Source organism: Micropterus salmoides, unplaced genomic scaffold (assembly GCF_014851395.1).
Source record: "Micropterus salmoides isolate LMB-PRFRI ecotype aquatic unplaced genomic scaffold, ASM1485139v1 Ms_hic_scaffold_16, whole genome shotgun sequence".
Lineage (NCBI taxonomy): Eukaryota > Metazoa > Chordata > Actinopteri > Centrarchiformes > Centrarchidae > Micropterus > Micropterus salmoides.
The window spans coordinates 23,675,231-23,703,193 of record NW_024040707.1 but is presented as its reverse complement, the minus strand read 5'-3'; the positions used below and the strand labels follow the sequence as shown (position 1 = coordinate 23,703,193).

General features: G+C 40.8%; 5 protein-coding genes across 6 annotated transcripts in view; 4 read left to right on the top strand and 1 right to left on the bottom strand.

Annotated features, from left to right (window-relative positions):
- Nucleotides 1–1,561, top strand: part of prkar2aa (protein kinase, cAMP-dependent, regulatory, type II, alpha A) — a 49,515-nt gene extending 47,954 nt beyond the window's left edge. For both annotated transcript variants that reach the window (XM_038722998.1, XM_038722997.1), the window contains exon 11: nucleotides 221–1,561. In XM_038722998.1, coding sequence (XP_038578926.1) covers nucleotides 221–345 — 125 coding nt within the window. In that variant the 3' untranslated portion in view covers nucleotides 346–1,561. The remainder of the gene's footprint in view (nucleotides 1–220) is intronic.
- A 592-nt stretch (nucleotides 1,562–2,153) lies between these two features.
- Nucleotides 2,154–8,403, top strand: LOC119905718 (N-alpha-acetyltransferase 80). The gene is made up of 2 exons (XM_038723000.1): nucleotides 2,154–2,382; nucleotides 6,353–8,403. Coding segments are annotated over exons 1-2 (978 nt in total). The 5' UTR covers nucleotides 2,154–2,380; the 3' UTR covers nucleotides 7,329–8,403.
- Nucleotides 4,257–11,853, top strand: hyal3 (hyaluronidase 3). Its single transcript, XM_038722993.1, has 7 exons — nucleotides 4,257–4,449; nucleotides 8,647–8,943; nucleotides 9,197–9,632; nucleotides 9,868–10,015; nucleotides 10,945–11,071; nucleotides 11,175–11,264; nucleotides 11,353–11,853. Exons 2-7 carry the CDS (start codon nucleotides 8,674–8,676, stop codon nucleotides 11,662–11,664), a joined length of 1,383 nt encoding a protein of 460 aa, XP_038578921.1. The 5' UTR covers nucleotides 4,257–4,449; nucleotides 8,647–8,673; the 3' UTR covers nucleotides 11,665–11,853.
- Nucleotides 11,854–11,996: 143 nt separating this feature from the next.
- Nucleotides 11,997–15,936, bottom strand: si:dkey-20d21.12 (uncharacterized protein LOC556245 homolog). Its single transcript, XM_038723001.1, has 4 exons — nucleotides 15,567–15,936; nucleotides 14,574–14,714; nucleotides 13,542–13,760; nucleotides 11,997–13,282 (listed from the first exon to the last, which is right to left on the bottom strand). The coding sequence occupies exons 1-4, from the start codon at nucleotides 15,577–15,579 to the stop codon at nucleotides 13,146–13,148; spliced, it is 510 nt and encodes a 169-aa protein (XP_038578929.1). The 5' UTR covers nucleotides 15,580–15,936; the 3' UTR covers nucleotides 11,997–13,145.
- Nucleotides 15,937–18,106: 2,170 nt separating this feature from the next.
- Nucleotides 18,107–27,699, top strand: amt (aminomethyltransferase). The gene is made up of 9 exons (XM_038722996.1): nucleotides 18,107–18,374; nucleotides 19,859–20,026; nucleotides 20,238–20,318; nucleotides 21,878–22,009; nucleotides 22,100–22,178; nucleotides 22,631–22,776; nucleotides 24,098–24,278; nucleotides 25,787–25,942; nucleotides 26,130–27,699. The coding sequence occupies exons 1-9, from the start codon at nucleotides 18,240–18,242 to the stop codon at nucleotides 26,303–26,305; spliced, it is 1,254 nt and encodes a 417-aa protein (XP_038578924.1). The 5' UTR covers nucleotides 18,107–18,239; the 3' UTR covers nucleotides 26,306–27,699.
- The last annotated feature ends 264 nt before the right edge of the window (nucleotides 27,700–27,963 follow it).

Here is a 27,963-nt window from a genome sequence, read left to right as displayed (position 1 = left end):
TTGCTGCATTAAAAGCACTTCACTGTGCTTAGTGCTTTTGTCCTGATGCTCAGAGGAAAACCTGAGCTTTTATCCTGACAAACGAAGACGTGTGGGAGTGGGCCGTTATGTGTTACTTTCAGATTTCTTGACACATTTTTAAAACCGATAACAGTGAGGCCAGTGGATTATATGAGGAGCTGCACACCTAACCCCCCCCCCCCTCTCTCTCTCTCTGCAGTAATAGACGTGCAGGCCTTTGAGCGCCTGCTGGGCTCCTGTAAGGAGATCATGAAGAGGAACATCGCCCACTATGAGGAGCAACTGGTGGCCCTGTTTGGCTCCAGCATGGACCTGAGAGACTGAGCCTCCCACACCACCCTCCGTGCCTTCTATTACACACACACGCACAGACATATGTCCTCTCTCACATCATGCGGTGGCTACACAGACTCATCATAAGCTTTCCACAGGCCGTGCAAACACAGGAGAAATTGGCTCACCTGCAAGTACATGAATGCCCACACAGTATGAATGCATTCTCACTCAAACATACATGCACATTGACACCTATGTAGGCACTGAGAGACGCCCATTTCAGTTAGTCTGTTCACTCCTTCATAAACTCATTTTGTGGACGGACACACACACACACACACACACACACACACACACACACACACACACACACACACACACCTGGCATAAGGCCACAGACCTTAATGCTAGAGCCAGCTTCAACCTCTCAGTATGATTGTCTTTGCTGCAATGACCTCAATACAGGCAAAGCAGTGTAAGGACATACAGTATACACACACATATGCACACACTCCATTCACATGTTTAAAAACATTGAAAACAACATCCTCATGCTTCATATGTGCAGGCTTTGCATTCACATGAGCACTTAAACAACTCAAAGTTGTTCCAACAAGCCTCAGTAAAGGACACACACATACACACACACACACACGGGTACAAATGCAGATACTCAAAAACACATAGGTTACCACACTTGCAAAAACGGACACATTGTGGTAAAATGGAGACGAAAAACTTTAAAAATCTCTAAACAGAAAAAAGAATCAAAAATGCAAAAAAAGAGAGAAAAGTTTAAAGAAGACATAAGTTTTAGAAACGTTTTATGAAAATACAAAACAGAAGCTTTGATAAAATATTATTTAAATAAAAAAAGTGTTTCCTCTTTGGGAGGCCGGCGTGCAAAACTTTGTGGTTGCACTCCATTTCTTCCTCTACTGTTGTTGGTTGAGTTGAGTTAGTGCTGGTGATTATTCAAGTACCACAGAAGAAGCAGTGAAAACAATAACAACCCTATGTTTTCTGGGCCATTGTTATTCTACCATTGACGCCACACTTCATTGTATTGAATTAATTATTAATGTATTGTTATTATATATTCATTTATTATTTTTTGTTTTACTTTGACCAATTCTGATCAAATTCACCATCCATCTCTGACAAAATGTAAAATCAGAAAAAAATTCTAATAAAAAAAAGTAGTGCTTATTTCTCCCTGATTATCCTTGAATGAGTTGTCCTGGATTTAAAAAAAAAAAAAAAACAGAAAAAATAAAGCAAACATTTTGTTAAAAATCTCTGATGTCTTTGTGGAATTCAGCTAAAATACTTCAGTGCTGTGTGTAAAATTTGGTAAAACTGGTTTTGATGATTCAGTCATGCGCTCTACACTCATACACAAGGGATGTACACAATAAAAAAAACCTTCCAATACAACAGCCTTGCAGAAAGTACCAATGAAGCACATAAAATCCAGTATTGTACTGTCTGAGGTGATGATTGAACTCAATAATTTGTGGTGCAAGTTTGCAGTGCTATAAAACATGTATAAGTGTATTTCAGCCCGTGTTGGTGAGGCTCTATAGGAGACTACTGCACTGCTTTGTTAATGCAGTTTCCCTTTGTGTGCACGTCCTTTGCAAGCAGGTCTGTAGGTTAAATTTATAAATGCTGCTGCACATGTGAGTCATATTTAATTACAAATTGAGCAGTATGTTTCAGCTTTAACAGAAGTCTGGTGTTTATCTTGTTTTTTTAAAGTTTATACAATATATTGTATTTAGTGCAGGACTGTTGTAATTCACTCACAGTAGCAACAAGTGGGTAGATTGTTTTTTTTTTTATGTAATAACACTCCCATCCACAGGGTGGCAGATATGACCTCTTAGACAACAGCACTTCCTCCTCTCACAGAAGGAGCGGTGGTTTGAACCTGAACAAACTGACCGTGGATCAGATATCACTGACATTTATCAGCTGCTGTCCCTGAGTTGAAAGAATAAAAGCCGACCACAGATCAGCTGTTGCTCATACATGTGAGCTCTGAAGAGGACGACTATCAGCAGCGAACCGCGAGACTAAAATGTAGGTAACGTTACGGTGTGGCGAGAAACAAAACAAAAATGTAGTGTTTTGTCTAATGACAGTAACCTTGTGGTTCCTCCTAATATCCTAACAAATGTCACAGCACGGCATGCGCTACTAAATCTTAAAGTAACCAAAAGAGCTAAGTTAGCTAACAGCAGGACCGACTTCCAGCCGTCTCTTCTGCAGCCTTGTCTTACAAAGTGTGAGGGGATTTAGTAACGCTAAGTTACTGCTGTTGAACTACACGCTCCGTAAAGCGGGGGGTCTACAGTTACGTTGCAAAATATCTTAAATGCCAGATTTAGGGTGGTCTTAATCGATATTTTATACTTTGTACTGTATACTTTGTTTTGAACTTACTAGTAGCACACCAAAAAGAAGATATTTTGATATATTTACAGTCACCATAGCGTAAACATCGGTAACCCTTCAGTTGCTGCTAACAGTTGGAAGCAAGACGTTTCCTGGCAGAGTAACATTAGTCAGAAGCTAAGTTACTATTTTTAATACATGCCTTTATTTTCACTGCTCACCCACCTAGCTTATTTCTTAATATAAAAGTAAATTGGAAAACTAGCCAATGGCAAGCATTTATAAAAACAAACAAAAATAGCTTAACGTTACAGTAACGTTGATGTTATAGGTTACAAAGGATCAAAATGATGACTGATCCTCATTCATTAGAAACACGAAATAAGACCCGACAAAATAATACCATGCAGTTGGGATATGGACCAGACATTTTCATGTTTGGGTGCACAGCTAGAACGTTCAAGTTAAACTTACATTAACCACAGTGTGTAAGCTACTAAGTAGCCACTGTCTGTATATACTACGCATGAGTGAAATGGACCATATTACAAAACATAATTTTGATAAGTAAGTAAGGTTTTAAAGTTCAGACATTAGTATTTGGATCTTTCCCACTGTAGACATTTCTGGGCCTCTCAAACTGGTTCTGGGCCCTCTCCAGAGTGTACTCTGTTGTCAGCTGAATGAAGCACCCTTCATGAAAGTGTAGGGTATAAACATACCAGGACAAACTTCTCTCTCGCTGGGAGAAACAAATTGTATCTGTATCTTTCGGGAGCTGTAACTTCCCCAAAAAAGGGTATATTTGATCCTAAATTCAATGTAACTTTTAACTTCTGTATGACAATATTAAAAGTTGATGTTGAGCAGATTACATTTATATGGGTTGCTCGTGGGTAAGTCAGCATAATAACAGACTTCCACTCCCCTATAACTGGTTTGGGATGGCACTTAATGTGACAGTCCCTCTACATGGCTGCGCAAACAGAGAGGAAGTGGGTAGGCGGACGGGTCTTTAATAAAGGTCTAAGCAACACATTCTCATGAGATCTGGCAACGCATCTCTCTCGTTCAGAAGGTTTTCAGTTATAAGTGATATTAAAGTTGCACGCACAACCCTGTGTGCTTTCATCCGTCCACACGACGTTCACACTTCTAAACGAAGTGTGGGGAGAGGCGATCACGCTTGTGATGCGTTATGTTCTCTTGTACAGCTTTTCCTGCTGTGAAAAAGTGAAGTAGTGCTTTAACTTGTCTTCTCCATAGACACCAACACCTGGACCGGAGATGCAAATGTCCTGATAACACAGATCAAATTGAACCAAGATAGTGTATTTGTACTTTGTCCTACAAAAAAAAATCTATTAAGGATCATAAATGAATGCAGATCCCTACTTATTGTTATAGTTTTCTGTAGTCTTCTCTCTGTGCAGCACTCACTAAGAATACGCCACCCTATTAATGAGAAGAAGAAGATTAATTTCCTGCTTTTATTGCTGGTGTGACCAGTATATATAACGTGTCATGTTAATAGTGCTAGTCATCATTTCAAAGAAAATGCTGTGGGTGACGTTATCGCTGACTTTGACCAGTCAAGTTTTAATCTTCTATCAGTCAGCTGCCAGTTTCCTGTTGCATCTCTCTAACATCCTTTTTTTGCATGTTGTAAAGAAAGAGACATTATGTAGAGAAGGCACTACCAAGTGCATAGCTGTTTGAGAGTCAGGCGTTTGGTTTCAGCTTTTCTCTCTGGTGAGTTTTTTTTAATTTAATGGTGGTTTTTTTTTGATAGCTTTGTTTTTTTTTCTATTTGCAATACTAAAATTAATCCCAGGCTATTTGGACAATGGCAATTTGTATAAATAATTCAGATTTGCCTTGTTTCTTCTTTGAAGATTTACTGTGAAAATAAGGAGCTTTAAGATGAACTGAACTCTGTGCTTCTGCCTATTTTAAGATGATTGAAATTATACTCGTAAAGAGAGTTATTGAAGCCAAAGCGATGTTTGATAGCATTAACTTTCACAACACATGCCATATGTTGGCTCATTGTGTGCTATAAAATGCAAACTTTTAATCGACATCATGGCCTAATAACATAATGAGGCTGCAGTATGAATCCATCCAAGTTTACACTTTACACAAACTTGTATACTTTGTGGATTTAACAGGATATGTATTTCACTACTTTGCAGTTCAGCCTTCTCAGCTAACTGTGGTAAGATGTGTTAGATGAAGATCTACTTCCCCATTGAGGCAGAATGATGAAAATGTTGTATGACTCTACAACAAAGATCTGTAGGAGACATAAGTTGAACATTTTGACAATGCAACATCATATAAAAAGAAGTGAGGAATACATTATGAGTATACTTATTATTATTCATCTCTTATTCTCTCATTCAAAATCATCTCTTTAATTGTGATCGACTTCTGTAAATACAGTGTGAGTGTAGTAAATAAGTAAAATGGACTTAAAGGAGTAAAGGAATTTGAACAGGTCGCAGTATTTTAAACTCACCACTACTAATATATTAAAAGACACCCGCTTTCCATCTACAGTTAAATCCAGTTGGGTTCTGCCACAGCTAACAGCATGCAACTGTCATCGTAAAACAATACAGGAGAGTACGGTTGTTAATACTAAATATGGAAGGTTACTGTTGCAGTTACACTGGGATCCCACACGCTTGAGCAGTGTAACCAGTGAAGGATGGGTGATTTATATTTGTACTACATGAGAGATGATTATTTGCTTTCAACAAATATATTGAGACATATTTGCATTGGACTTAACTACAAGTGGTACAAACAAAAGTTTGGTCTGAGGTTGATGCCAGAGGAAAGATTAGTCAACTGACAGAAAGTTAATCTGCAACTATTTTGATAATTGATTATTCATTTAAGTTACTTCAGTCAGTCGCATGGTCATTTAAGTCAGAGTGTATTGAATATCTTTTGGATTTTGAAGTGTGGTTAGGACAAAACAAGCAATTGTGATGATAATTTTTTGGGGTAATTTGTTTCGGACAAAACCATTAAAATAATCAGCATATCAGTCAGTAATGAAATTAAATGTTTGTTGCAGCCCCACATTAGGGCTGTACTGCATGAAGTTCAGAGAAGCAGTTTTAATGGCTGAAGGTTGCTGGGTAGTCACACGAGACCTGCATGGACATGAATGACTCACTCCTGAACACTGACTCCTTTGTCTGTATCCGCCAGTAAAGTGTCCATGAGCAAGGCACACAACTCCCAACACTCTAGCAAAGCAACATTTAGATTGTGTCCACGACCACAGAGAAACTGGAGAGGCGGGAAGCAAAGGCTGCAGTGGAAGCGGAGTATAGACTGAGATCAGATGGAGCTCAACCATCATGTATCTCTTACAGCACCACTGAGCTTAGGACCTGTACACATCTTGATTTCAAGATGATGAAAGTCTGGTCTTATCTGTGGGATTTGTTACAGAAACGATCTCATCTTAGAACACATCTTTGATCAGTCAGACTTCCTGGTTCAGACTACCAGTAATATACACTGAGATGTGATCAGACTAACCACAAAATTGAGGAGGTGCATGTACAAAACATTTTCACATTTTACAGTAGGAGTTGAATGAAGACTGACTTTAGTTAAACCTTGATCACCACAGGTCTGAACCATTAACCTCAACAAACTCCAAACCGGAGAGTCAAGGGGAGCTGACCACTGATCTGCACCCCAACTCAACATTGGACTGTCAGACAAAATATGAGAGACAAGTTACAGAGAAGCTGCATGGTGACTCTGAACAATCACAGAAGATCCGTGCAGTCCCGATCCACCGGCGACCTGACCTGCTGGTTCCCTGTGCGGACCTGGTCAACTCCGAGTGGCAGAGGAGCCAGGCCGCCCGGGTTCACTCCCTCCAGAAATCCTGTCCAGAGTTCCCCATCTGCTTGGTTCTCCTGCAGGGCCACCGAGAGACAGAGCGGCTGGTCGGCCACGCACGCCTCTCCCGGGTGGTAGGTCACAACAGCAGCCTGTTCGTCGAGTCGGTGGTTGTGTCCAGGGCGGAGCGAGGGAAGGGCTATGGCCGGACTCTGATGGAAGAGGTTGAGCGCTACGCCAAAAGCAGAGCTTTCAAGCGCCTGTGCCTGACCACCCACGATAAACAGCACTTCTACGCCCACCTCGGCTATGTGCTGTCCACGCCGGTGCAGAACGCAGGCGCCATGACTGCTTTTGTTCCCATGGAGATGCTTTTGAGGTTCTCCAGAATGCCGAGTGAAGAGGCGAACACAAAGAAACAAACGGCAGCAACAAAGATGGATCCTCAAGTACCACATGGGACCAAAGACTCAAGAGGTGCTTGTGTTGTAGGGTCACCTCCACCTTCTAGTTTACCTCATCCTCCCACCATCTCTCCTCCTCTTCCTCTTCCTTCCATCCCTCCTCCACCACCTCCTCCTCCTCCTCTTCCTCTTCCTTCCATCCCTCCACCACCACCTCCTCCTTCCATCCCATCTCCACCACCTCCACCTCCTCCTCCTCAGTCTACAGGAGAGCTTGTAGTTCAGACTCTGACTGAAACTCCCTACAGAGACGCCAAAGGAGTTCCCATCTATTGGATGCACAAAGACATTTGACGAACAATCAGATGCACTTAGGAATGCGTTCATCCACATTATTGCAGACACAGCCAGTATGTTCATATGTGCACACAACAAAAGACAGGAACATATGTTCAAACATTTAAAGAGTAAACACCATTAATGGTCTCTCAGACAGAAAACAAGTAATGGTGTGTCATTCACTGCTATCATACAGTCACAACATGTCTCTGTCACGGTCTTGGGCTCAGCCACAGAGAACACTCAGACACAAACACATAAGTGCACACACGGGCTCAAACGTACAGCCAGAGCTATGCTGAAAGCTTCCAAACAAAGATCATCATTTAATACTGCCGTGAACATCATAAGACACTTAAGACCTCAACCAGTGTTTTATTTTCATCGTGTGGGCCTTCATTCTTATTGGATGACATCTGTCAAGTCTAATGAAGCAGATAAAGGAGCTGGTTGCTGGTAGTAACAGTTCACTCCACACTTGTTCTCACTTCCCAGTATCTGATTTTGATAATTAACATAAAACTGCTTGCAGTGCGTGCAGTGGAGTGCCTGTGTCTAACCCGGGCCTGGTAAATCCCTGTATGTCTGCATTGAAACGGTGAATAAATTAGAAATGGTGGCCAACACTATAAAAAATGAACCAGGTTGTACAATGAGTGGAGCTACCTAAATACTGATTATTGTTACTTCACTTGGATGTTTCTGCTTCACTGGGCAGCGTGATGCATGTTTCACATTTATTTGCTGAAAGGGGAGAAAAGTTTTGCTGTGTTCACTTTAAGCTTGACCGTGAAAGCTTAGTAGTGATACATTTTTTAGATTTAAAAAATAAATGCTTTGGCTCATCCAAACAACCAATGAAATTACTTTTACCTTCTTAGCATCTCTGCCCCTCAATAATGTTGCCAAATTCCAGTCTATATCTGCTGCTATTAAATAATATGAAGCTGTAATGTTGAACTTGAGGTCTGATTGTGCCTTTTGTTTAAGTTTGAAAGACCTGTTATGTTGATGAAAATGATGCCTTGTATTACATCTGATGTTTAAGTTATGAATAATTTGGAAATAAAGCAAATTTATTTTTAATGAATTCCTTTGACTTGTTTATTTTGCTTTATTAACTGTTAATAATGGTTTTTAGTGTCAAGTACTCATTCATATCATCAAAACAAGCGTTCAGAGTATCTGAATTATCTCAGAGTGGAAACAACCAATTAATGGCTATTTTAATTCTTGTAACTGTTCATTTCCGATGACAACGGTCAGTTCTCAATTAAGAAGTCTATTCCAATGCATCAATAAATCTTAGCGGCCCACTTCTCTCTCCTGTCAGGAAGGACACTTCAGTGGGTGAGCGGCCATGGTGCTGTCTGACCTCCCTCTCCCCTTCATCCTTCTCTTCCTCTCTCCCATCCTGTGCACATCTCTGTCACAAACCTCCACCCATGGAGTTGACCTCCCTGACAGCCCCCTGCCTGCTGTGGCTGCAGCAGGACCGATCCTGCAGGACCAGCCCTTCGTTGTGGTGTGGAACATGCCCACGGCACGGTGTCAAAAAAGCTACAACGTCCACCTGGACCTGGGAGACTTTGATATTGTGGAGAACCGACAGCAGCGCTTCCAGGGACAGGTGATTATTCCCTGTGCGTGAAGTACAGTGTAGTGTATTTTGAGTGACGTATCTCACTAATGTGTTTAATTACTTTAGATTTGTCTGAGATTTGTGTCTCTGTCCACCAATATTCTACTCTCCATTTATCATTCGACCAAAGCAAACAGAAAATGTGCCATAAAACCGAAACAACAAGCTAAAATAAGCTAAAAAGCAGAGTAGAGCTGCAGTTTGGTAACAATTTCTATGGGCAAATGTTTAAATTTTCCAGAAAATGTCCATCTTTTACCGTGACCGCTTGGGAAAATATCCATACCTCTCGAAAGACAACAGGACGGTGAATGGAGGAATACCGCAGCTTGGCGACCTCTCAGCTCACCTTTCCCTTGCAGTGACGCAGATGTCCAGCCTGCTACAGCCAGACTTCACCGGCTTAGCCGTTATCGACTGGGAAGAGTGGCACCCACTGTGGGAGAGAAACTTTGGAACCAAGATGGAGTACCGGCGGCTGTCCAAGCTGCTGGTGAGACAGGAGAGACCGGATTTGTCAGAGAGTGCCATGACATCATTGGCAAGGCAAAGGTTTGAAGAGGGCGCTCGTAAGTTCATGGAGGAGACGCTGCAGTTGGCGGTCAGAGATCATCCAAAAGGACTCTGGGGGTTTTATGGGTTTCCTGCCTGCTTTAATAAGCATAAAAGAAATACAGGTAGGACAAACATTAACTTTGTGTTGAGCAGTTTGGTTGATGGGCTCTGACCTTCATTGTATCTGCACATAGAAAGACTTGAGATAATGTAGGTATGTTGCTACAAAGCACTAGTTTAACATTAAAAAGAAAAATATATTACAGGCTATTTAAATTTTAGAACTTTTAAAAGTGTACATTTTATTACTGATGATAAAAACAGACCTGTGTCTTTTCTTGTTTCACATGTAATCAGATAAAAGCTACACAGGACGCTGCCACAGGGGGACCAAAAAGCAAAATGACCGACTGTCCTGGCTCTGGTTTCAATCCACCACTCTCTATCCTAGCATCTACCTGCCACAAAGGCTGGCAGGATCCATGGATGCAGCTCGGATGGTCAGGTAAAGATAACTGAGAAACATCAAGAAGTGTTCGCTCACAGTAAACCGCTTCAGTCATAAAACAGCCTGCCAAACCATTTTGAATCAGAGGATGCCAGGCGACAAAGCAACCTGCAAACAGCAAGTCAACCAATCTACCAGGGCACACTGTGTGTCTCTTAATGTAAACTAACATTGTAAGAAATAGGTAAGGGTTATCTTCCCATGATCAAATTGAAAAAAGAGATGGACGTTAAAATCTTTTTGAATAGTAAATGTGCGTTCAGCCACTGTGGTGATCGGTGTATAAAGTCTTGCCTGCAAATTGGTCAACATATTAGCCAAGGAAAACATACAGTAAACATTTGACCTAGAGAAAAACAATTGCTAAAAACATTTGAAAGGTCTCCCTAATGTGTCATATTAAGAGGATTTTGAGCTGGGGAACATAGGACGCTGGGAACATAGATTTTCGACAGCTCTCATTTGACCGACACCAGCTTTGCATCAAGTCATGCCCCCTACTCTGCTCTGAATGGCTAACTCTAACCCCTACCCTTAACCAACCTAACCAACAGAAGCAACAAGTAGTAGCCAATCAGAGGCAGAGCTGTCAAAAGTCTGATGGGGGGAAAAAATACAGCTGTGTTGTTGACGTTAGCAAGTTCCATGTCTAAGCTAACATTAGCGAGCGTTGCACATTGTTGGTGCTCTAAGGGAGCAGAAATGTCACATCCTCTGGATTCTCCTGTAAAAACAGTCCTTTACATAGAAATCAATGCACAGGCAGTTGTAGGCAACAGAGAAAGTCGTGGAATGTCAAATTTACCTGTGCACACATTGGCAATAAAAAGCTATTAATACATGTAAATTGCTTCATATTCTCACATATGGTACCTTTAAAGGTGTTGAAGGAGTTACTGATGGACATTTCTGTCTTCTTCACTCAGACACAGACTGCTGGAAGCTTTGAGGGTGGCGTCAGTTTGGCGCCATGCCAACAATACCAGTCATGCCACACCAGTCATTCCCTACGCCAGGCTGGCATTCACACACACTCTCACCTTTCTTAATAAGGTGGGGTTTGTTGCAGCTCATAAAAACATACACACTCATGCAAACACATACTAATTTATTAGAGACACATATGTAATTTAAAATATTGCTATTGTGTGTCCAGACGGACCTGATGCACACACTGGGAGAGAGTGCGGCACTGGGAGCTGCTGGAGTGGTGCTGTGGGGAGAGATGAAATTTGCCAAATCTAGGGTATGTAATGTTTGTGAGAAAGTTGTGGTTGTGTGTGTGTGTGTGTGTGTGTGTGTGTGTAACCCTCTCCCTTCCTCCCACCCTCTAGCATCAGTGCATCCTTCTCAGAAACTACATACACACTGTGTTGGGTCCCTTCGTCCAGTCGCTGAGGTCTGACACCCAGCGCTGCAGCCTCCAACTTTGCCAAGGCAATGGCCGCTGCACCAGGCGCAACCCTGGCTCTAGTCACATGGTCTCCTCAGCTAATGAAATCAGCAAACCTCTTCACAACCACTTCATGTGTCAGTGCTACCCAGGCTGGACTGGGCAGGAGTGTCAAGAGAAGAAGGACGAAAACAGACAAAAGAACAAGTTACCCAGCGTTCATGGAAGACCATGGACATTTTCAGGAATGTGAGTCCACGTCATTAAAGCTCCTAATGTAATGTAATGTAATGTAACTAAACAAATCAAATTTAATAAATATGTGAATTCCCCCTGGAAGCATTTTCTAAAGCATGCCCATCGCAAGAGGATCTAGTTTTAACTGGGGTGAACAGCATCTTTGTGCTAAAGGAAACATAAAATAAAATCTGTGTGGAAATCAGCTTGACCTATCTGGCCCTTTTAAAAGTCATGATTTAACCCAATGTTGGATTCTTTGGTGAAAATCAGCAAACAAAGAAAAAGATAAATACAGATTATGACATAATTACACACAGTTTATGGACTGTTAAGCTACGGATATTTATATATTCAGTATCTTATGCTAAATTTGGTGGTTGAAGTCATCAACCTTTGCTCACTATAACCTTTTATTATGAAAAAAGAACAAATCAAGAATACTAACATATACATGCTTGGAAAACAGTATCATCTTTGTTTTCACATTTAAAGGTCGGGTACGTGATTCAGGAGAAATCCAATAACATGAAAAATACCATGATATTGAGTGAGCAATGATACAGCAAGAAATAAATTTATGATAGAAAGAGAGTTATGTTTCAAGTAACTTATTATTTTGAGCAATAATGATGAATAATCAGTTTGTTAAAGACATTAAATATGTATCATGCAATGTAATATAATGCAATATTCTGCCTCCATTCATTCAATCCGTTGTGCCATCCCTCAGTGTTGGGAACGTTACTTTGGAAATGTAATCGGTACAAAGTTACCCTATTTAAAATGTAATAGTGGTGTAACTATATTAATTACTTTATCAAAGTAATGTAACTTATTAAATTTAATTACTTTTTGATTACTTTTCTAAATTTCGAGAAAGATCAGCTGAAAAAGCCAATTTAACTGGTAGACGAGTGGCACTGCAAATTTAAACACTAGAACCAATCAAAAGCATCAGAATATCATCAAACTTTACTAAACAGCTGTGGCTGGAAATGGCAAAGACATTATACACATGAAAAACATGCAAAGTAACAAAATGATTATTATACATATAGCCTAGATTTTTACAGAAGATATTCAGATGTAAACCCCAATGTAAGTAACTTTAATTTAATTACACATTTTTCCAAGTAACTGTAATGGATTATAGTTACATTTATTTTTTAATTAAATTATGTAACTCAATTACATGTAACTAGTTACTCCCCAACACTGCCATCACAGAACAAAAAGTATAGTTCAAAAGTTTTTTTCATATAGTGACCAAAGCAGAAGAGAGGGGAAAGGTATTCCGAAACCCCCCATTTCTTAATCTTATGGTTCAGTTATGTTTAATCTTGAAACACAGACAACATTTAGAGAACATTTTGACAAATGTATCTCTTCAAGGAAAACCCCACTGTAAAACACAGTTTTACTGCATTTTAAAGCATTTCACATTCATTATAAAAAGTGTATCTGCATCTGAGTAGTTTTCTGTCCATATGTTCCTCATGTCCCTCCCCTCATGGCTGTCAGGTTGTGTCTCAGTGCCTGCAGTTCTTGAATGAGCAGTGACAGCTCTATGACTGCTGCATCTTTCTGCCTCACTGCCTCAGTCAGCATACGGACTGCGCCGCCCTGCTGGACTGGAGGAGAAATAGAAACAGGGACAAACTGTCAAGTTTGTTCATCTTGGGTTACACAAAGCAACATTCTGTTACATTCACAGAGATGTTTTAAACATTTGTAATGATTACATTGCATAGCTAGAAGTAGAAATTTTAGTGGAATATCGCAAATAACATGACAAATACAAAGAAATGTGGGGAAACAAACTGGGTGAAGTGTAATCCCGAAATACACAAAATAAATCAGGGGAAACAAATAATGAATATCATATCTCACCCAAAAAGTAGAAGATGAGCAACACTGTTAGCAGAAGCAAAGTGATAATGGCACAGCCCATGGCATAGGCACGTGATGAACTGGGTGTCAACATTTCCTGTAGACGGCTCTGCCATTTGCTGCTAACTGGATGGCCTCTTTGATTGACAGCTGTCAAGTCACAAGTGTAGAGATTCCCATTCAGGGAGGGTGTGTAAGCTGGACGTGGGGGCCTCATCCCTGAAATCATACACAGCAAACTCAATCAGTGTCAATGTGTTTGTGTGTGTACTTTTGTGCTTGGGTGTGTGAGTACCTCTGTGACTGTGCTTGGAGTGTGTGTGTATACCTTTTAGGCTGCGTTATTTGAGGGCTGTGTTTGAAGAGTGTGTGTATATTTTTTTGGCTGTGTTCAGAGTGTGTATGTGTGTATACCTTTGTGACTGTGTTCGGAGAGTGTGTGTATACCTTTGCAGATGTGTTCAGAGTGTGTGTGTATGCCTTTGTGTCTGTGTTCAGGGTGTGTGTACCTTTGTGGCTGTGTTCGGGGTGTGTGTGTGTGTGTATACCTTTGTGACTGTGTTCAGAGTGTGTGTGTGTATATATCTTTGTGTCTGTGTTCAGAGTGTGTGTACCTTTGTGGTTGTGTTCAGAGTGTGTGTATGTACCTTTGTGACTGTGTTCAGAGTGTGTGTATATACCTTTGTGGCTGTGTTCAGAGTGTGTGTGTGTGTACCTTTGTGGCTGTGTTCAGGGTGTGTGTGTGTACCTTTGTGGCTGTGTTCAGAGTGTGTGTGTGTGTACATTTGTGGCTGTGTTCAGAGTGTGTGTGTGTACATTTGTGGCTGTGTTCAGAGTGTGTGTGTGTATACCTTTGTGGCTGTGTTCAGAGTGTGTATACCTTTGTGGCTGTGTTCAGAGTGTGTGTGTGTACCTTTGTCTCTGTGTTCAGAGTGTGTGTGTGTGTGTATATATACCTGTGTGGCTGTGTTCAGAGAGTGTGTGTGTGTGTGTGTGTGTGTACCTTTGTGTCTGTGTTCAGAGTGTGTATACCTTTGTGGCTGTGTTCGTGGTGTGTTCGGTGTAGGTCATTGATGGAGTCCACAGAATGGAGCTCAATCTCGGTGAGATCTCTGTCGCTGACCCTGATGAACTGAGGAGGGGTGTGGGAGGAAGGAGGCCTCGACATCTTGCCTATTCTCAATGGAAGAACAGATGATTAGACTGCTGTGGGATTCAAGATGGCACTCCAATAGTCAACGAATTCTTTGCAGTGAATATATCTGAAAGCTACTGTATATAATCTTCCTATAGCCGTGCCATGCAGCTTTCCATAGTATTAGCTTCCAAAGGCCATGGGAGTCAATAGTTTAAAAAGACTTTAAAGCTTGTGACAGTAAACAGCATATAGCATGGCCATGTTTACTAACTTGGTTGGTCTGGATGACAACTCTGGCTCTGTGAATGGATCTACAAAATATTTCCAGCAATGATTACTTATCAGCAATTCTACACATTAGTAAAGGGAATTGTTAGTTCTAATGGAATCTAGTTACATTTAATCTAAATCTCAAATATCAAGTGGGTAATTAATAGAGACTGTTGGTTGTCTCTGAAAGTGGAAGAGAAAGGAGGGAAGGAATTAGAAGATATGCTTTAGTTAAAATATAAATAGAGCAGTATGTCAGCATGTAAGGATGTATCAGGGGGGAGGGGGGGAAAGAAAACAGAACATCTTTTATTTTTTTTAGTTCTATTTGAAGACAAAACAAACATGTGAATATCACATGAACAGCTGATTTGTCCGAGCTATTTAAAGAGATGGTTGACATAAAGGTACATGGTTGCTGGAATTTTAATTGAGGGCCAAAGGACAGGACAGACTCCTGTCTAATGACTAACTGAATGAATGAATGGATGATTACCTAATTACTGCCTGACAACCTGATTCACAGACTACCTGACTGTGTTCAAGACATTGTAGCCAGACCAGATCTATTTTATTGGATAAATACATCTAAAAAATACTCCTCTCTTCCCACTTACCTTCTGTCACCATGAACAAGAGCTGTGTTGGATTTTATGTGTCTGCTTGTTTGTCCTTGTTTATCTGTCGCTCTCCTTATCTCGTCATACTCAGACAACCGACTGCCAAAATGTGTGCGAGTAGCAATGAGCTACATAAAATATCCACAGAGGTTATCCAGCAGCCACACAGTAAACCAGCCAAACTCAAATTATTCCCAACAACGACTTCCTTGATGTATGAAAACAAAAGGGAACCTCCAGGTTTTGCCACAGAGTCCTACTCCTCGTGAGCATGTGTATGTCACTAAGCAAGTACAGGACGCCCCAGTGCCACCCCCTGCTACTAAGTATGTTTGTGCATATCCATGTTCCAATTTAGCCCACCCTAGCTGCCCTGTGAGAGAGGTAGAGCCATGGAGAGAGAGAGAGAGAGAGTAAGCCTTCTCAGCCCTCCAAACATGCTCACACACACGCCTAACCCTGCAGGCCATCGAAGCCTAAAATAGCAGCAGAGACATGGGGATATTATTAGTTTCTCAGGCCAAAGGATGACTGATCTTGGGTAGAGGGCATGATGGGGTATACAGGGATACACTCATAACCACTCACATGGACAAATGCCAGTGGGCACACAGTCGGGTGGGCAACTTTCTCTGACCAAAGACTGAAAAATCAAAGCTGTTTTCTGAACAATGGACAGATGAGATTAGATTGATTTATCTCTGGATGTAAATGAGAATAGAGCAACTGGCAAAATCCAGCACTTAGACATATTGTTTCCAATTTATTAAGATCAAACCTCAAAAATGTAAATGTGTGATGGAGACTTGTGGTTTGATTCTACCTGCTTTAATATTAAACATGAAAGATTCCTGATAAAGGACATAAAAGGGCTTTAAGGCCGTCTCAGCACAGTTCAGCATGAAGAGACCACCAAAATGTGCTGTTTTCCAAAATCAATAAATTAACTAGTCCATATAGTGTGTGAGGATCTTATTGGCTCAGCGATGCCCTTTAAAAACCATGATGTTTCCTTTCACTTTTCACTTTTGAATGAAGTGTAAAAGTGCAAAATACAGACAATGGTAAATCAGGAAATTAGATGAAAAAGTAATTTGTTAGTCCACAGGTATTGTGTCCTGTTGAGCCCCATAAAGAGCCATGGCCATAAAAAGGAACAAACTGTAGAATGGGGTATAACTGAGATAGTCTGTTCTCTGCATCTCTCATTGATACATCCTGTAAGAACAATCGCACATCATTAAGAAATCTATAAAAAAAATACAGGACACTTGTGGCATGGAGACTTATTGGCCCTATTACTTATTTAATCCTCTTCATCCCCTGTGGGAAACAAGGCCCCAGTGAGCTCCCTCCATCGTTCCCTATCCTTGGCAACATGATAAGCTCCACCCCCACCCTTCCTGGCTAGCTCATCAGTCCCAGTTCTGAGCCAGGACATTTTTGGTCTGCGCTTTGGTGCAGCCTTTGGGATGCGATCTGCTTCCATGGCCCAGCCATCTGCTTCCCACCGCTGCCATATTTCCGTGATGATGTTCTTGATATTGGTTTTTCTGTTTATTTTCAAGGTTGTGATCTTGTTAGGCTAGCTGCCACATAGTCTGGGGAATGCCTCAGTCCTTTTCATATCAGCTTTGATGTTCCACCAGCTTTCACCGTACATTAGGATGGACTTGCCTTGCTGTTAAAATGACCTTTGTTTTTTGCTGTTTTTCTTTGGACTTCCAGATGCCGATGATACAAGTTCATTAAATAGGATAAACAACATACAAAACAATACAAAAAAACAAGAGACAAAGACATTGCATTAAGGAAAGGCTGTGAAAGCATCTGAAACATGAACAATATAACTCAAAAGAAGAAGGCAAACTATTTTTACCATGTGAAATGATGTTGAAGATTGTTTGGAGGTGAGTTATTCCAGACTGAAGGAGATTCAAACATAAATGCTCTCTTTCCTTTCACTTTTCTGGCTGTGGGAGTGGAGAAGAAGTATTGTGTAGAATGACTTAAATGCCTCAAATTATATGTTTAGGAATATGGTACCAAACACTGTTGTAGGTAATGAGGATAGCTGATATGTATTCATTGAAAAATTAATTGCAGCCAATGAACGCATCTTCTTCTAGTGAGTTATACATTATACAGTGATGCTGTGTTGTGCATCAATACTGTGTCCTATTATGGTCCCATTATTTGGTTCTGAATCTACATGGTCCAGACTAGGTTTGGACTAAATATGCAAACCTGGTCAATTTTTGGCTGCAGTTGACCAGGTTTGACCCTGACCCTCATAAGCCACATGAGGTGTCCCTCTGTATTACCCTAACAGCACCAAACCAACACAAAAGCAAAATGTTTGAAAATAATTATTTCAATAAAAAACTTATTAACGGTGCCATGATTATGGGAACCAATCTTACTTATTCTAAGGCTCATAGTAAATGTGTAGCCTAATCAATATGAACACACACAATGGAGCACTCATCAACTACATTTCCCACAAGTGTTTGCTCCTTCCTCCAATCACCTCTGCCTCATGTGTTTTTGCCAGGAAAGCAGAACTTCCCAAGTGTGCAGTCTGAAGAGTTTAGTAACACAGCGCAAGTGTTTGCCATCAGGAGTGTGTGTGTGTGTGTGTATGTGTATGTGTGTGACTGAGGTGGCACGATGTGGACTCGATTGCTGGTCGGGGTCGGGGGTTCGGGGCTCGGGCTGCGGGCTTCCAGGGACGGTTTGCTGCCGCTGGCTGGAGCTGGATGTGCGGGGAGGAGGCAGCAGCAGAGGCAGGCTTCATGTGCAGAGGTACGCTGAACCTGTGGCGCCACAAATGATCCAAAATGCTTTGGTTTTACTTTGGTGAAAGCACTATAATCAGTTTTCTGGCGGGAAGATAATGAAGTAAACTAATGTTCTTTAGTACAAAGTGTTTAATTTCTCGACAACATCACCCTTGAAGTGTTGATCTCTCACTTTACCAGTTTAAATATTACAATAATAGGCTATAGTGATTACAGAATGCGACTTATTTGTACTTTGTTATTGTAAAACATCAATGTGACTAATTCCTGCATCGGATTTGAAGTTTTGGATGTTTTTAGGATGCAGTAACGTTAGGTGTTTTTGGAGTCGATGTTGAGAGCTGTTTTGGCCGTCACATTTGGACTTCACTCCAAAAAAACCTCAGACTAAATCGCCTTCTCTTTGTTGCATTTGCATTTTACACTAGTAACATCAGAGTGAGACACAGCAGCAGGCAGTTCGTGCAGACATAATGTGCATCTGTCCCAGCAGACTGCCGTCCTCGCTCCACTGAGCTGCACATTGCACAAGATGATTTTATTAAAACCACGAGTGACTGACTCTACAGTTCTGTCAGCACTCTCTCAGTGTCTGCTCACTGTGAGGCTTTGAAGTGTGACCTGGTCCAGATTCCTTCATTCAGTCATTCAGCAACTGAGATTTTCTGTCCTGCGCTTTTCTGCAAAGGATTTTATGAATAAAATAATATAACAGACAGCAGCAGCAGCATCTCTAACATTTTACTCCTTTATAATGTATCAACTGAGGTTTATCTTTCAGTGTTAAAGCAAAGGGGGTAAAAAGTCTAAGAGTCCTAACCATGTGGAGTGCCCTAATCTGTAGTAGTTCATTACATGTATGCCCATGTATCAATGAACAACCACCACTCCTCTGTTCATCTGAATTAATAGTAGACTTTGGACTTGATTGGTTTTGCAAAAAGCAAGTGCAGACACTCTGTCCCATAATGCATTTCTGCTGCTGATAAGCCCCCTTCCCTGGCTGGTTCAAAGGTCAGAAGAGTTACAGAAGAAAGAGCAGAACACAGGAGCGCAGAACAAATGAGTAGAAAAGGACTGACCTGTCAATCTAAAAAAAACAGACTATAAACAGAGCTGTCTGTTTAACCAGATCATGTTATCATGACCCTCATTGCTGTGGTATTTAATAATCAAAAAACAAAATACTGCTATTGAATATCCAGTTTAGTCAATGGGGGAAAAATAAATCTGAATATACTGATTTTCCTCAGCACAAGTGCATCTTGGAACTATTACATTAAACAATAACACACAGCAGTTTAATACTAAAATAATCAAATCATTAGAAAAATCTCAATTGTAACACTGTTTTAAGATACATTATTTCAACAACCATTTAATATTATAGTAATATATTAAAAAAGATATTACTGTATTCCAGCCGTGGTTCTTATGTTCCCTGTCTTTCTATTTTTTGCACCCGCAGTCATGTTTTGTTCTCCCCAGGCTGCCTTGAAGAAGACTCCGCTGTTTGACTTCCACAGGGAGCACGGAGGAAAGATGGTGGAGTTTGCAGGCTGGAGTATGCCTGTCCAGTACAAGGACAGTCACATCGCCTCTCACATGCACACCAGAGAGCACTGCTCCATCTTTGACGTCAGCCACATGCTGCAGGTGAGACGAGTGGAAACAGAAAAACAAACGCATACAGTACACATCTGAACACAGGTAAACAAATACACATAAAAAAAACGCTCATATCACATTCACATCATCATAGTAAAATACAGCACTTTTGTGACTTAACAGGGGTTAATTTGATTAGTTTTAATCCATGAAACAACCCACCAGCTATGTTTAAATACATCCTTTTGGCTTTTTTCAGACCAAAGTCCATGGCAAAGACAGGGTGAAGTTCATGGAGTCTCTAGTAGTTGCAGATATTGCAGAACTCAAAGACAACCAGGTGAGATGATTGTTTCATGTTTTTGTTTAATTCGTGGAAAGCAAGCTATAAACACTACATTGACATATTAACCTTTTAAGTTGACATGGTGAACTTGTTAGCAAGTATTTATACATTAAAAAGATGTGAGCAACATTCACGTTCATTGTGTTTCTGTCCATTTGATGAACGTCCAGTATTCACTCTCCTTTTAGCTCTGCTTTTTGGGTTTTTGCTGAAAACAGATGCCTGCTGCTTCGTTAAAAGGATGCTGATAGAATTGGTGAGAGTAAAAAAAAAAAGTTTTAGGCCTGAAGACCAAAACAAGGAGCTGAAAGACAAAGTGCTAAATGCACTTGTAAGCCGGGGGGAACTGCAGAGTCGGATGATAATTCTCTGTGGGTCCATCAATGTGAGCGACCCCTTACACATACTAGTTGTCATGTGACCCATTGAACAACAACAGTGTGTGGTGTCCAGGGGCCACCTCCATCCAAGTCCACATTTCAAGACAAAACATGTCACAAGGGGTCAAAAACTGTTACTGTCTCCCACAGAAAACACTGCTCCTGAACTGCCTGAAAACAGCTCGTTTGTAGTCCAGCCTTTGCTTCTATAACCTATCTGCGTCACTATGTAACACGCGTCATAATGGTGGCCTACCACTGTGTAACATCGTACTCCAGTCTAGGTTGCGAAGCTGGTTCAGGTTGTTCTGCCTGTGTTTTGGGGTCAGACTCGGGCATGTACGGCTGAACTGAAGTCATGAGCTGTTTCTTAATCTGCGTTCTTGTCTGTACTTGTGTTCTTGTGGACTTGTGAAACGTCATCAGTCACAGCTCAACTTATGTTCCAATTCGAAAGCCCGCATCTAGCCAAGAAAAGTCCAAATGCCTGGATGTGTCCTCCCTATAGTTGTTTAAACTCCAAATGTTTGGTCAATTTTTTCAAGATAGAACTGATTTGAAAATTTGCTGCGAGGTTTTCGGAGATGTGAGGTCCCGCACCCTAACGGTAGCTGGCGTCATCAAGGCCATTGCTGTTCCAATTGCAGAATGATGGACTGCATGCTCCCGTTCCTGGGAGTTTGCAGTCCCAAGCCGAACTTGCCAAGTCATACCACCGTGCTTGTCAGGACCCGCCCTACTCTGTTTCTGATTTGCTAGTAGTCCTTAACTCGGTACTGCACACGTGCAGCTTCCAACAAAGATCTAATAGAAGTGAGATGCCCTTTAAACCATGTAAACCTGTTCTGGTACAACCCCTAAATAAAATTCTGACCCTGTAAATGAACATGGTGTGAACTACAGTAATGAGCATTACCACATCTGAACAGAGCCACAGCACAAGGTAACATGGCTATATACATATTATATCCTGCATTTACTCTCAAATCTTCACCTACTCATCTTTTCATTTATTCATTTAGCTGACGCTTTTATCTAAAGCGACTTACAATTGCTCAGGGACACATTGTGTCTCACAGTGGATTCGAACCTGGGTCTCTCACACCAAAGGCAAGTGTCTTAGCCACTGCACCATCACCACCATCTTTCCTCCCCCCCTCCCCCCCCCCCCAGGGTACGCTGTCCCTCTTCACCAATGAGAAAGGAGGTATTATTGATGACCTCATAGTGACAAAGACAGACCAGGGCTACCTCTATGTCGTCTCCAATGCTGGCTGCGCTGACAAGGACTCGGCTCATATGAAGGTAATGCAGACGGACAGTGTACCTGGACAGACAGGCCGGAAGTCTGTTGGACTGATGTGTCTGACGTGTGTGTGTGTATGTTGCCTGTAGGCCAGACTGGCAGAGTTCAAAGCTGCAGGTTTTGATGTGGATCTGGAGTTCCTTGATGAAGCGCTGATTGCTCTGCAGGGTAAAATACTCTTCTCTCTTACTTTTATTTCTTTCCTCCATCACCCTATTTTGTTCTTTCTCCCTTCCTTTCCTCTCATATCTCCTTTCCTTTTCCTTCTTGTCCTCCTGTATGTCAGTCCATCATTCTTTGTCTTCTGCCTTCTTTCATTCCTTCTTCCCTCATCCATCCAACCTCCTCTCTGTGTCACTTGATTTCCTCCCTCTATTTTTCTTCTATTGAATTTGTCTCTTTTCCCAGTTTATGTTCATTATCTCGTTTTCTTTTTCTTTGTTTTTCTTTTGCCCTTGCCAGTATTTCATGTTCTTGTTGCACTCTTTCTTCCATCGGTAATTTACAGTTTCTCTTTCCTCCCTGAATCCCTTGTTAATGACTATCTGATCTCCTCTGCGACAGACTCTCCATGTCTGAGTTTATGAAGATAATTTATCAGTTGTGTTGTGTGTTGTCAGGTCCATCCATGTCTCAGGTGCTCCAGGAGGGGCTGAAGGAGGACCTCAGTAAACTGACCTTCATGACCTCCATCTTGGCAACAGTGTTTGGTGTTCCTGGCTGCAGGGTCACCCGCTGTGGATACACAGGAGAAGATGGGGTGGAGGTCAGCATCTCTCTCTCTCTCTCTCTCTCTCTCTCTCTCTTCCTTTCTCCACCTTTTGGGCATTTTTCTGACAGTGAGTTTAGGCAAAGATAAAAGTTAATCTAAGTTGTTACTTTCACACATTTGTAAAAAAAATTCAGAGGCCTTACAAAACCTTCGGATGACTAGATCTGATTTATCGTGTCTTTCAGAGCATTGGTGGTTAACAGTGGTTATGCCATGGCCACAGAAAATAATAATTTGTGTTTGGGTGGCAGGTGGCCATTAAAATCATAAAAGAGGACACTTGCAAACAACAATTTGAACATGGTTTTAAATCTGTGAGCAACATATATTAAAGGAGACCTATTATGCTTTTCCACATTTTATGACTTATCTACAATGTTGGGTGTTCATGTTAAACACGGCCAAAGCTTCAAATAATGAGGTTAAAGTATTTAAAAGAAATCCCTGTGACCCAAAACCTCCTTCCTCCTGTTCTGAACACTCTGTTTTCAACAGCTTTTTCTTTTCCTAACGGCTTCGAATTACAACACACAGAGCTACACGGAGCTTGTATTTCATATATGGCCGTTTGCTCAGCACAGCTACACTCAGTCTGTCTGTACCACTCATCAGCAACAACCGGAATCACTTAACCGTATGCTTAGCGTTTCTTTGTATCTGATAGTTTACTTGTGATTTACATGGCCCCAAATTTGGTGTGTAATGTCTTTAAACACACAGACCTGAAGTCACTGAGCTGTGTTCAGTTAAGTTAAGTTAAAATTTTCCTTTTGTTGTTACTCTGATATGTCTCCTGTTAACACTGTTAAACACTCAAAAGATTCTGTTCACGATATGTTTTTTCAAGCTCTCTCTGTAGATAGCAGGAGGGATGTTGGTGAGTCTCTCTCTAACAGTGGGAATGTGGGAGTTTGCTTCTCTTCATTAGTTTTTCTTTCACAGAAGCTCATCTTTCCCTCGGTGCTTAGACTCACTTGACTCACTCTGTTTTTATCCCATGAACATATGGAGGTCTACAAAAATAAGATGCTGATTAGTTGAACCTCTTTAAATGCTGAAGCAAAGAAATAAGTTTACTAACTATGTTGAGGAAGCCTATCTAAAAATAGACTGGCTATACATTATGTAATGAACTGTGTCCATCCTCTGTTTAATACCAGTCTGTCTTTATTGGAACATTACTTTCCTCCCAACAAATCGTGTTTTCATTTAAATATTGATGAGTTAAAATATGCTGTTTCCAGTTTATCATTTCCATTAAAACTCCTTGGATGGAGACCCAGATCTACAGTCTGTTTGTGTCTCTGTGTCCCAGATCTCTGTCCCTCAGTCCAGAGTAGTGGAGCTGACAGAGAAGCTGCTTACTAACGCTGAAGTGAAGCTGGCCGGTCTGGGTGCCAGGGACAGTCTGCGGCTGGAGGCGGGACTTTGTCTCTATGGCAACGACATAGATGAGACCACCACGCCTGTGGAGGCCACCCTTGTCTGGACCATAGGTAAGATTTTAGTGTTTTTATTAAATGTTTGTTGAAGAAGGCTGTGGGTGATTTTAATTCATGTCAGTTCTTTTATTTTCAGTATATATCTGGACTGACATGTCAAATGACAGCCCCTATATGACAAGATTGATTTCACATTCATGTCTTTAAGGTAAATGTGTAGCTGGAGCTAGTAGCCGATTAGCTTAGCTTAGCATAAAGACTGGAAGTAAGGGGGAATAGCTAGCATGGGTCTGTCTTAAGGTAACAAAATCAATCTACCAGCACTGTTAGAGCTCTCTAATTAACATGTTGTATGACAAAATTAAAAAATTACAATTTTTACTGGGGCTGTGTATGTACCAGACTATTTTTTGGCTGCTACCAGTTGCCAAGCAACTAGCGGAAACCAGCCAAGAAATAGTCTAGCCTACTGTAAAACTGCAAATTGAAGTTTTTAAACTTAATTTTTGTAAGAATTCGAGAGACGAGACATCACGTTTATCATAAATGTTCAAGTTCTACACACTATCTAGCAGATTATGAACATGTCCAGTGTCTGTGCTGGCAAGCCCATTTGCTTAGAGTGGCTATAATCAATATTTTTTATAAAAACAATGTATAAAATGACGTGTGTAATGTGAGATGCGTGATAGTGATGAACCTAACCTCAGTTTATAGGAGCTTCAGCTAAGCAAGGTTCAGCCGATTATCTAGCTGTCCGGTCCGCAACTTCACTGTTTTATGTCAGTCTCAGCTCTCATAGCATTGTTTTTATCTGCAGCAGGCACAAGTGAGAAAGCTCTTAAACCCCCACTGTGCACTACCTGCTCTGCACCAAACAGCAGACAGACAGTTAAGAGACAATGATATGTCCTGTTTTGTGTTCACAACTTGTTTCTGCTGCCCCCAAGAGGACAAAATAATCAGTTATTGCAGATTTAAGGGTGAGACCGACGCCGATGTATGGGTTGCATCCTGAGAGTGATTTCTAGATTGTAAATGAGTAAATGAGTTTCAGCATGCTTTGCACCTTTACTCTCAGTTGCTTTCAGATGTAGAGATGAAGAAGGTCAAAGTGTTACTGATAAAGACCATTCTTATCAAACCTAGTTTGGCTCACAGGAAGTTGGCTGTGGGTATAAGCCTGCCATTGGCCAACTATTTCATATTCTCTCCTTCTGCTGTCTTCTGACACTATTTTGCAACAGCATCGTCCCTCCGTTCTGGGGCTGGTTTCACAAAGCTATTTTAGACTGGTCTGTAGTGTAAGACTTTGCTCATAAACTAGTCTAATGCAAGTTAGACTGTTTCACAAAAATAAAGACTGAAAATTAGACAGGCTAACTTAGCTCTAAGATTCTATGTTATTATTGTCCAAATCAAAAACCAGCCCCTGAGCTTAGCGCCAAAGATGATCGTGACTGGTTTAAAAAATTCACACAAACAAACCAGCGTCTTGCCCCCTATATAAAGTGCAGTTTGTTCTATATATTGACTCCATTTCTTTGTCTTCTCACATGCAGGAAAGCGTCGGCGTCAGACCAAGGATTTCCCCGGCGCTGACATCATTGTACCTCAGATCAAAGCCAAGACAGCCAGGAAGAGAGTTGGTCTGGTGTCCACCGGTCCCCCTGTCAGACAACACACACCCATACTCGGTCCTGATGGAAAGATCATAGGTCAGAAAGCAAACGTGGTGGGAGTGATGGACAGGACAGAGCAGTGGTACCTCTGTATTTCAATGTGGTGGAACACCAGTGGAAGAAAATGAAATAAAGATAATCTTTTTTGTCTCTATAGATGTAGTCAGAAAGGGTGCAAGACAGAGATTTCCAAGAAAAAGACATTCTTTGCTTTTTTGTTTAGGTGAGGTGACCAGCGGCTGCCCCTCTCCCTGCCTGAAAAAGAACATTGCCATGGGTTACGTGGATGCAGCATTCGCTAAGAACGGAACAGCCATCCAGGTGGAGGTCAGGAAAAAAGCAGTGCTCGCCACCGTCAGCAAGATGCCCTTCGTCCCGACCAACTACTATTCTGGATAGGAGGGACACACGCAAACATACAGTACACCCACCTATACCTACAAACATACGGTACATACACTCAGACTGGACCTCCACTCTGTTCCATATTTACCAATGCTGCGCCATTTTGTTTACCTTCACCAATGACGATAAGTCCTCCTAATCTAAAATGAGTGTGTGCAGGTGTAATGTGATCAGTCACTTTCATTATAAAGCATATTAAATACTTAAGAGTTTATATTTGAGACACTAACGCAGAGACACATTGTACAGTTCCACTGTATAAAGTGACAGGTGGTTTGAGGACAACAAGACCTCACGTGCAATGCAAAGATTTTGTGTAGGGCATTTCAGTCAACAGTCAGTATGCTGTTAAAAAAATTCAGTGTTCACTAACATGGTTTCACCTGTGGATGGGTGTGCATGAAACAAATTACAAGCAATACTAATGAGTCTGAGAATGTATGTATGTATGATGTTATGGGCCTAGATACTCTGTTAACATTGTTCAAAGACCAGAGACCAGTTCTTTTTCTATTTTGGAAGTGGACAGCAGGTTAAACTATTTATCAACTTACTGCCCTCAGTAAGAGCAAAAACAGTGAGGCTGTGCGGATCCATTAAACACAAGTATTTAATTAACTTTTTGTTGTAGAATATAGGTTTCGCTAATGAAACTTGGCAGCAGTAACTCTGTCACCGCTGGACCAAAACAAAAAGATTCCAAATGGTTCTTTTGATGTTCAATCACTACATGTCTTTTTTAAAAGGTCTTTCAAATACCACAGTTATTCATATTCTTGTTGGTTGTAAAAAGCTTAATCAAAGGAGGCCAAACACAGCCAGCTCATAATCCTTCCAATTCTTCTGAAATCTGCTAATTAACACAATAATGCCGGTTCACTTTGTTGAATTGGCATTTTTGTGTTAATTAGCAGATTTCCTCAGATCTTGTTTGGGATGATTTTGGGGGAGTTCTGGTTAGCTCTGACAATAAAGTCCATAACCTGATCTCCACATCGGATAAAAACTGACCAGATTGTTTCTCAGACTGTTAATAATATAATAATATGATAGACCTGAATGAGAAATGTACACTACAACCAAAACCTAACTTGAAAAGATGTAAATTGTCATTATGCGTGTTCTGTCTGGCAACTAATGAAATATAATTTCTGTATTAAACTAGGACATTGTCTTTGGACTTTCTGTGGAGCTCTGAATGTTTTATTTTATAAAAACAAACATAATATAGAAATAATACTACTGATTTATAGGTTGTTAGTTTTTTGTACATCACTGTGGATTTTACATTTTAACAGAATTGTATTGTAAACATTTTAAATAACATTGTTTATTTTAGAAAATATCTTCTCTTTATTAAAGACAATTTACTTTTCATTTTCCCATGACCTGCTGTTATTTTTCTCTTGAAATGGACACGGATATAAAAATAGGATTGCATAAATGTTTTCTATAGAAGACATTCCTCTTCACATTACTGTTGTCAGTCAGTCTGGCATAATTTTGGCTCCTAAAGAAGGGCCTGGCTTCTGACTTTTCCAAAAATTAAAATTGTGGCACATATGGCTTTGTCTGTTTGAACGTGTTTTAAAATATACATTTTTTAATGCTCAAAATTCAGACTGTAATGTCAGTTTTCTGATTTATATTTC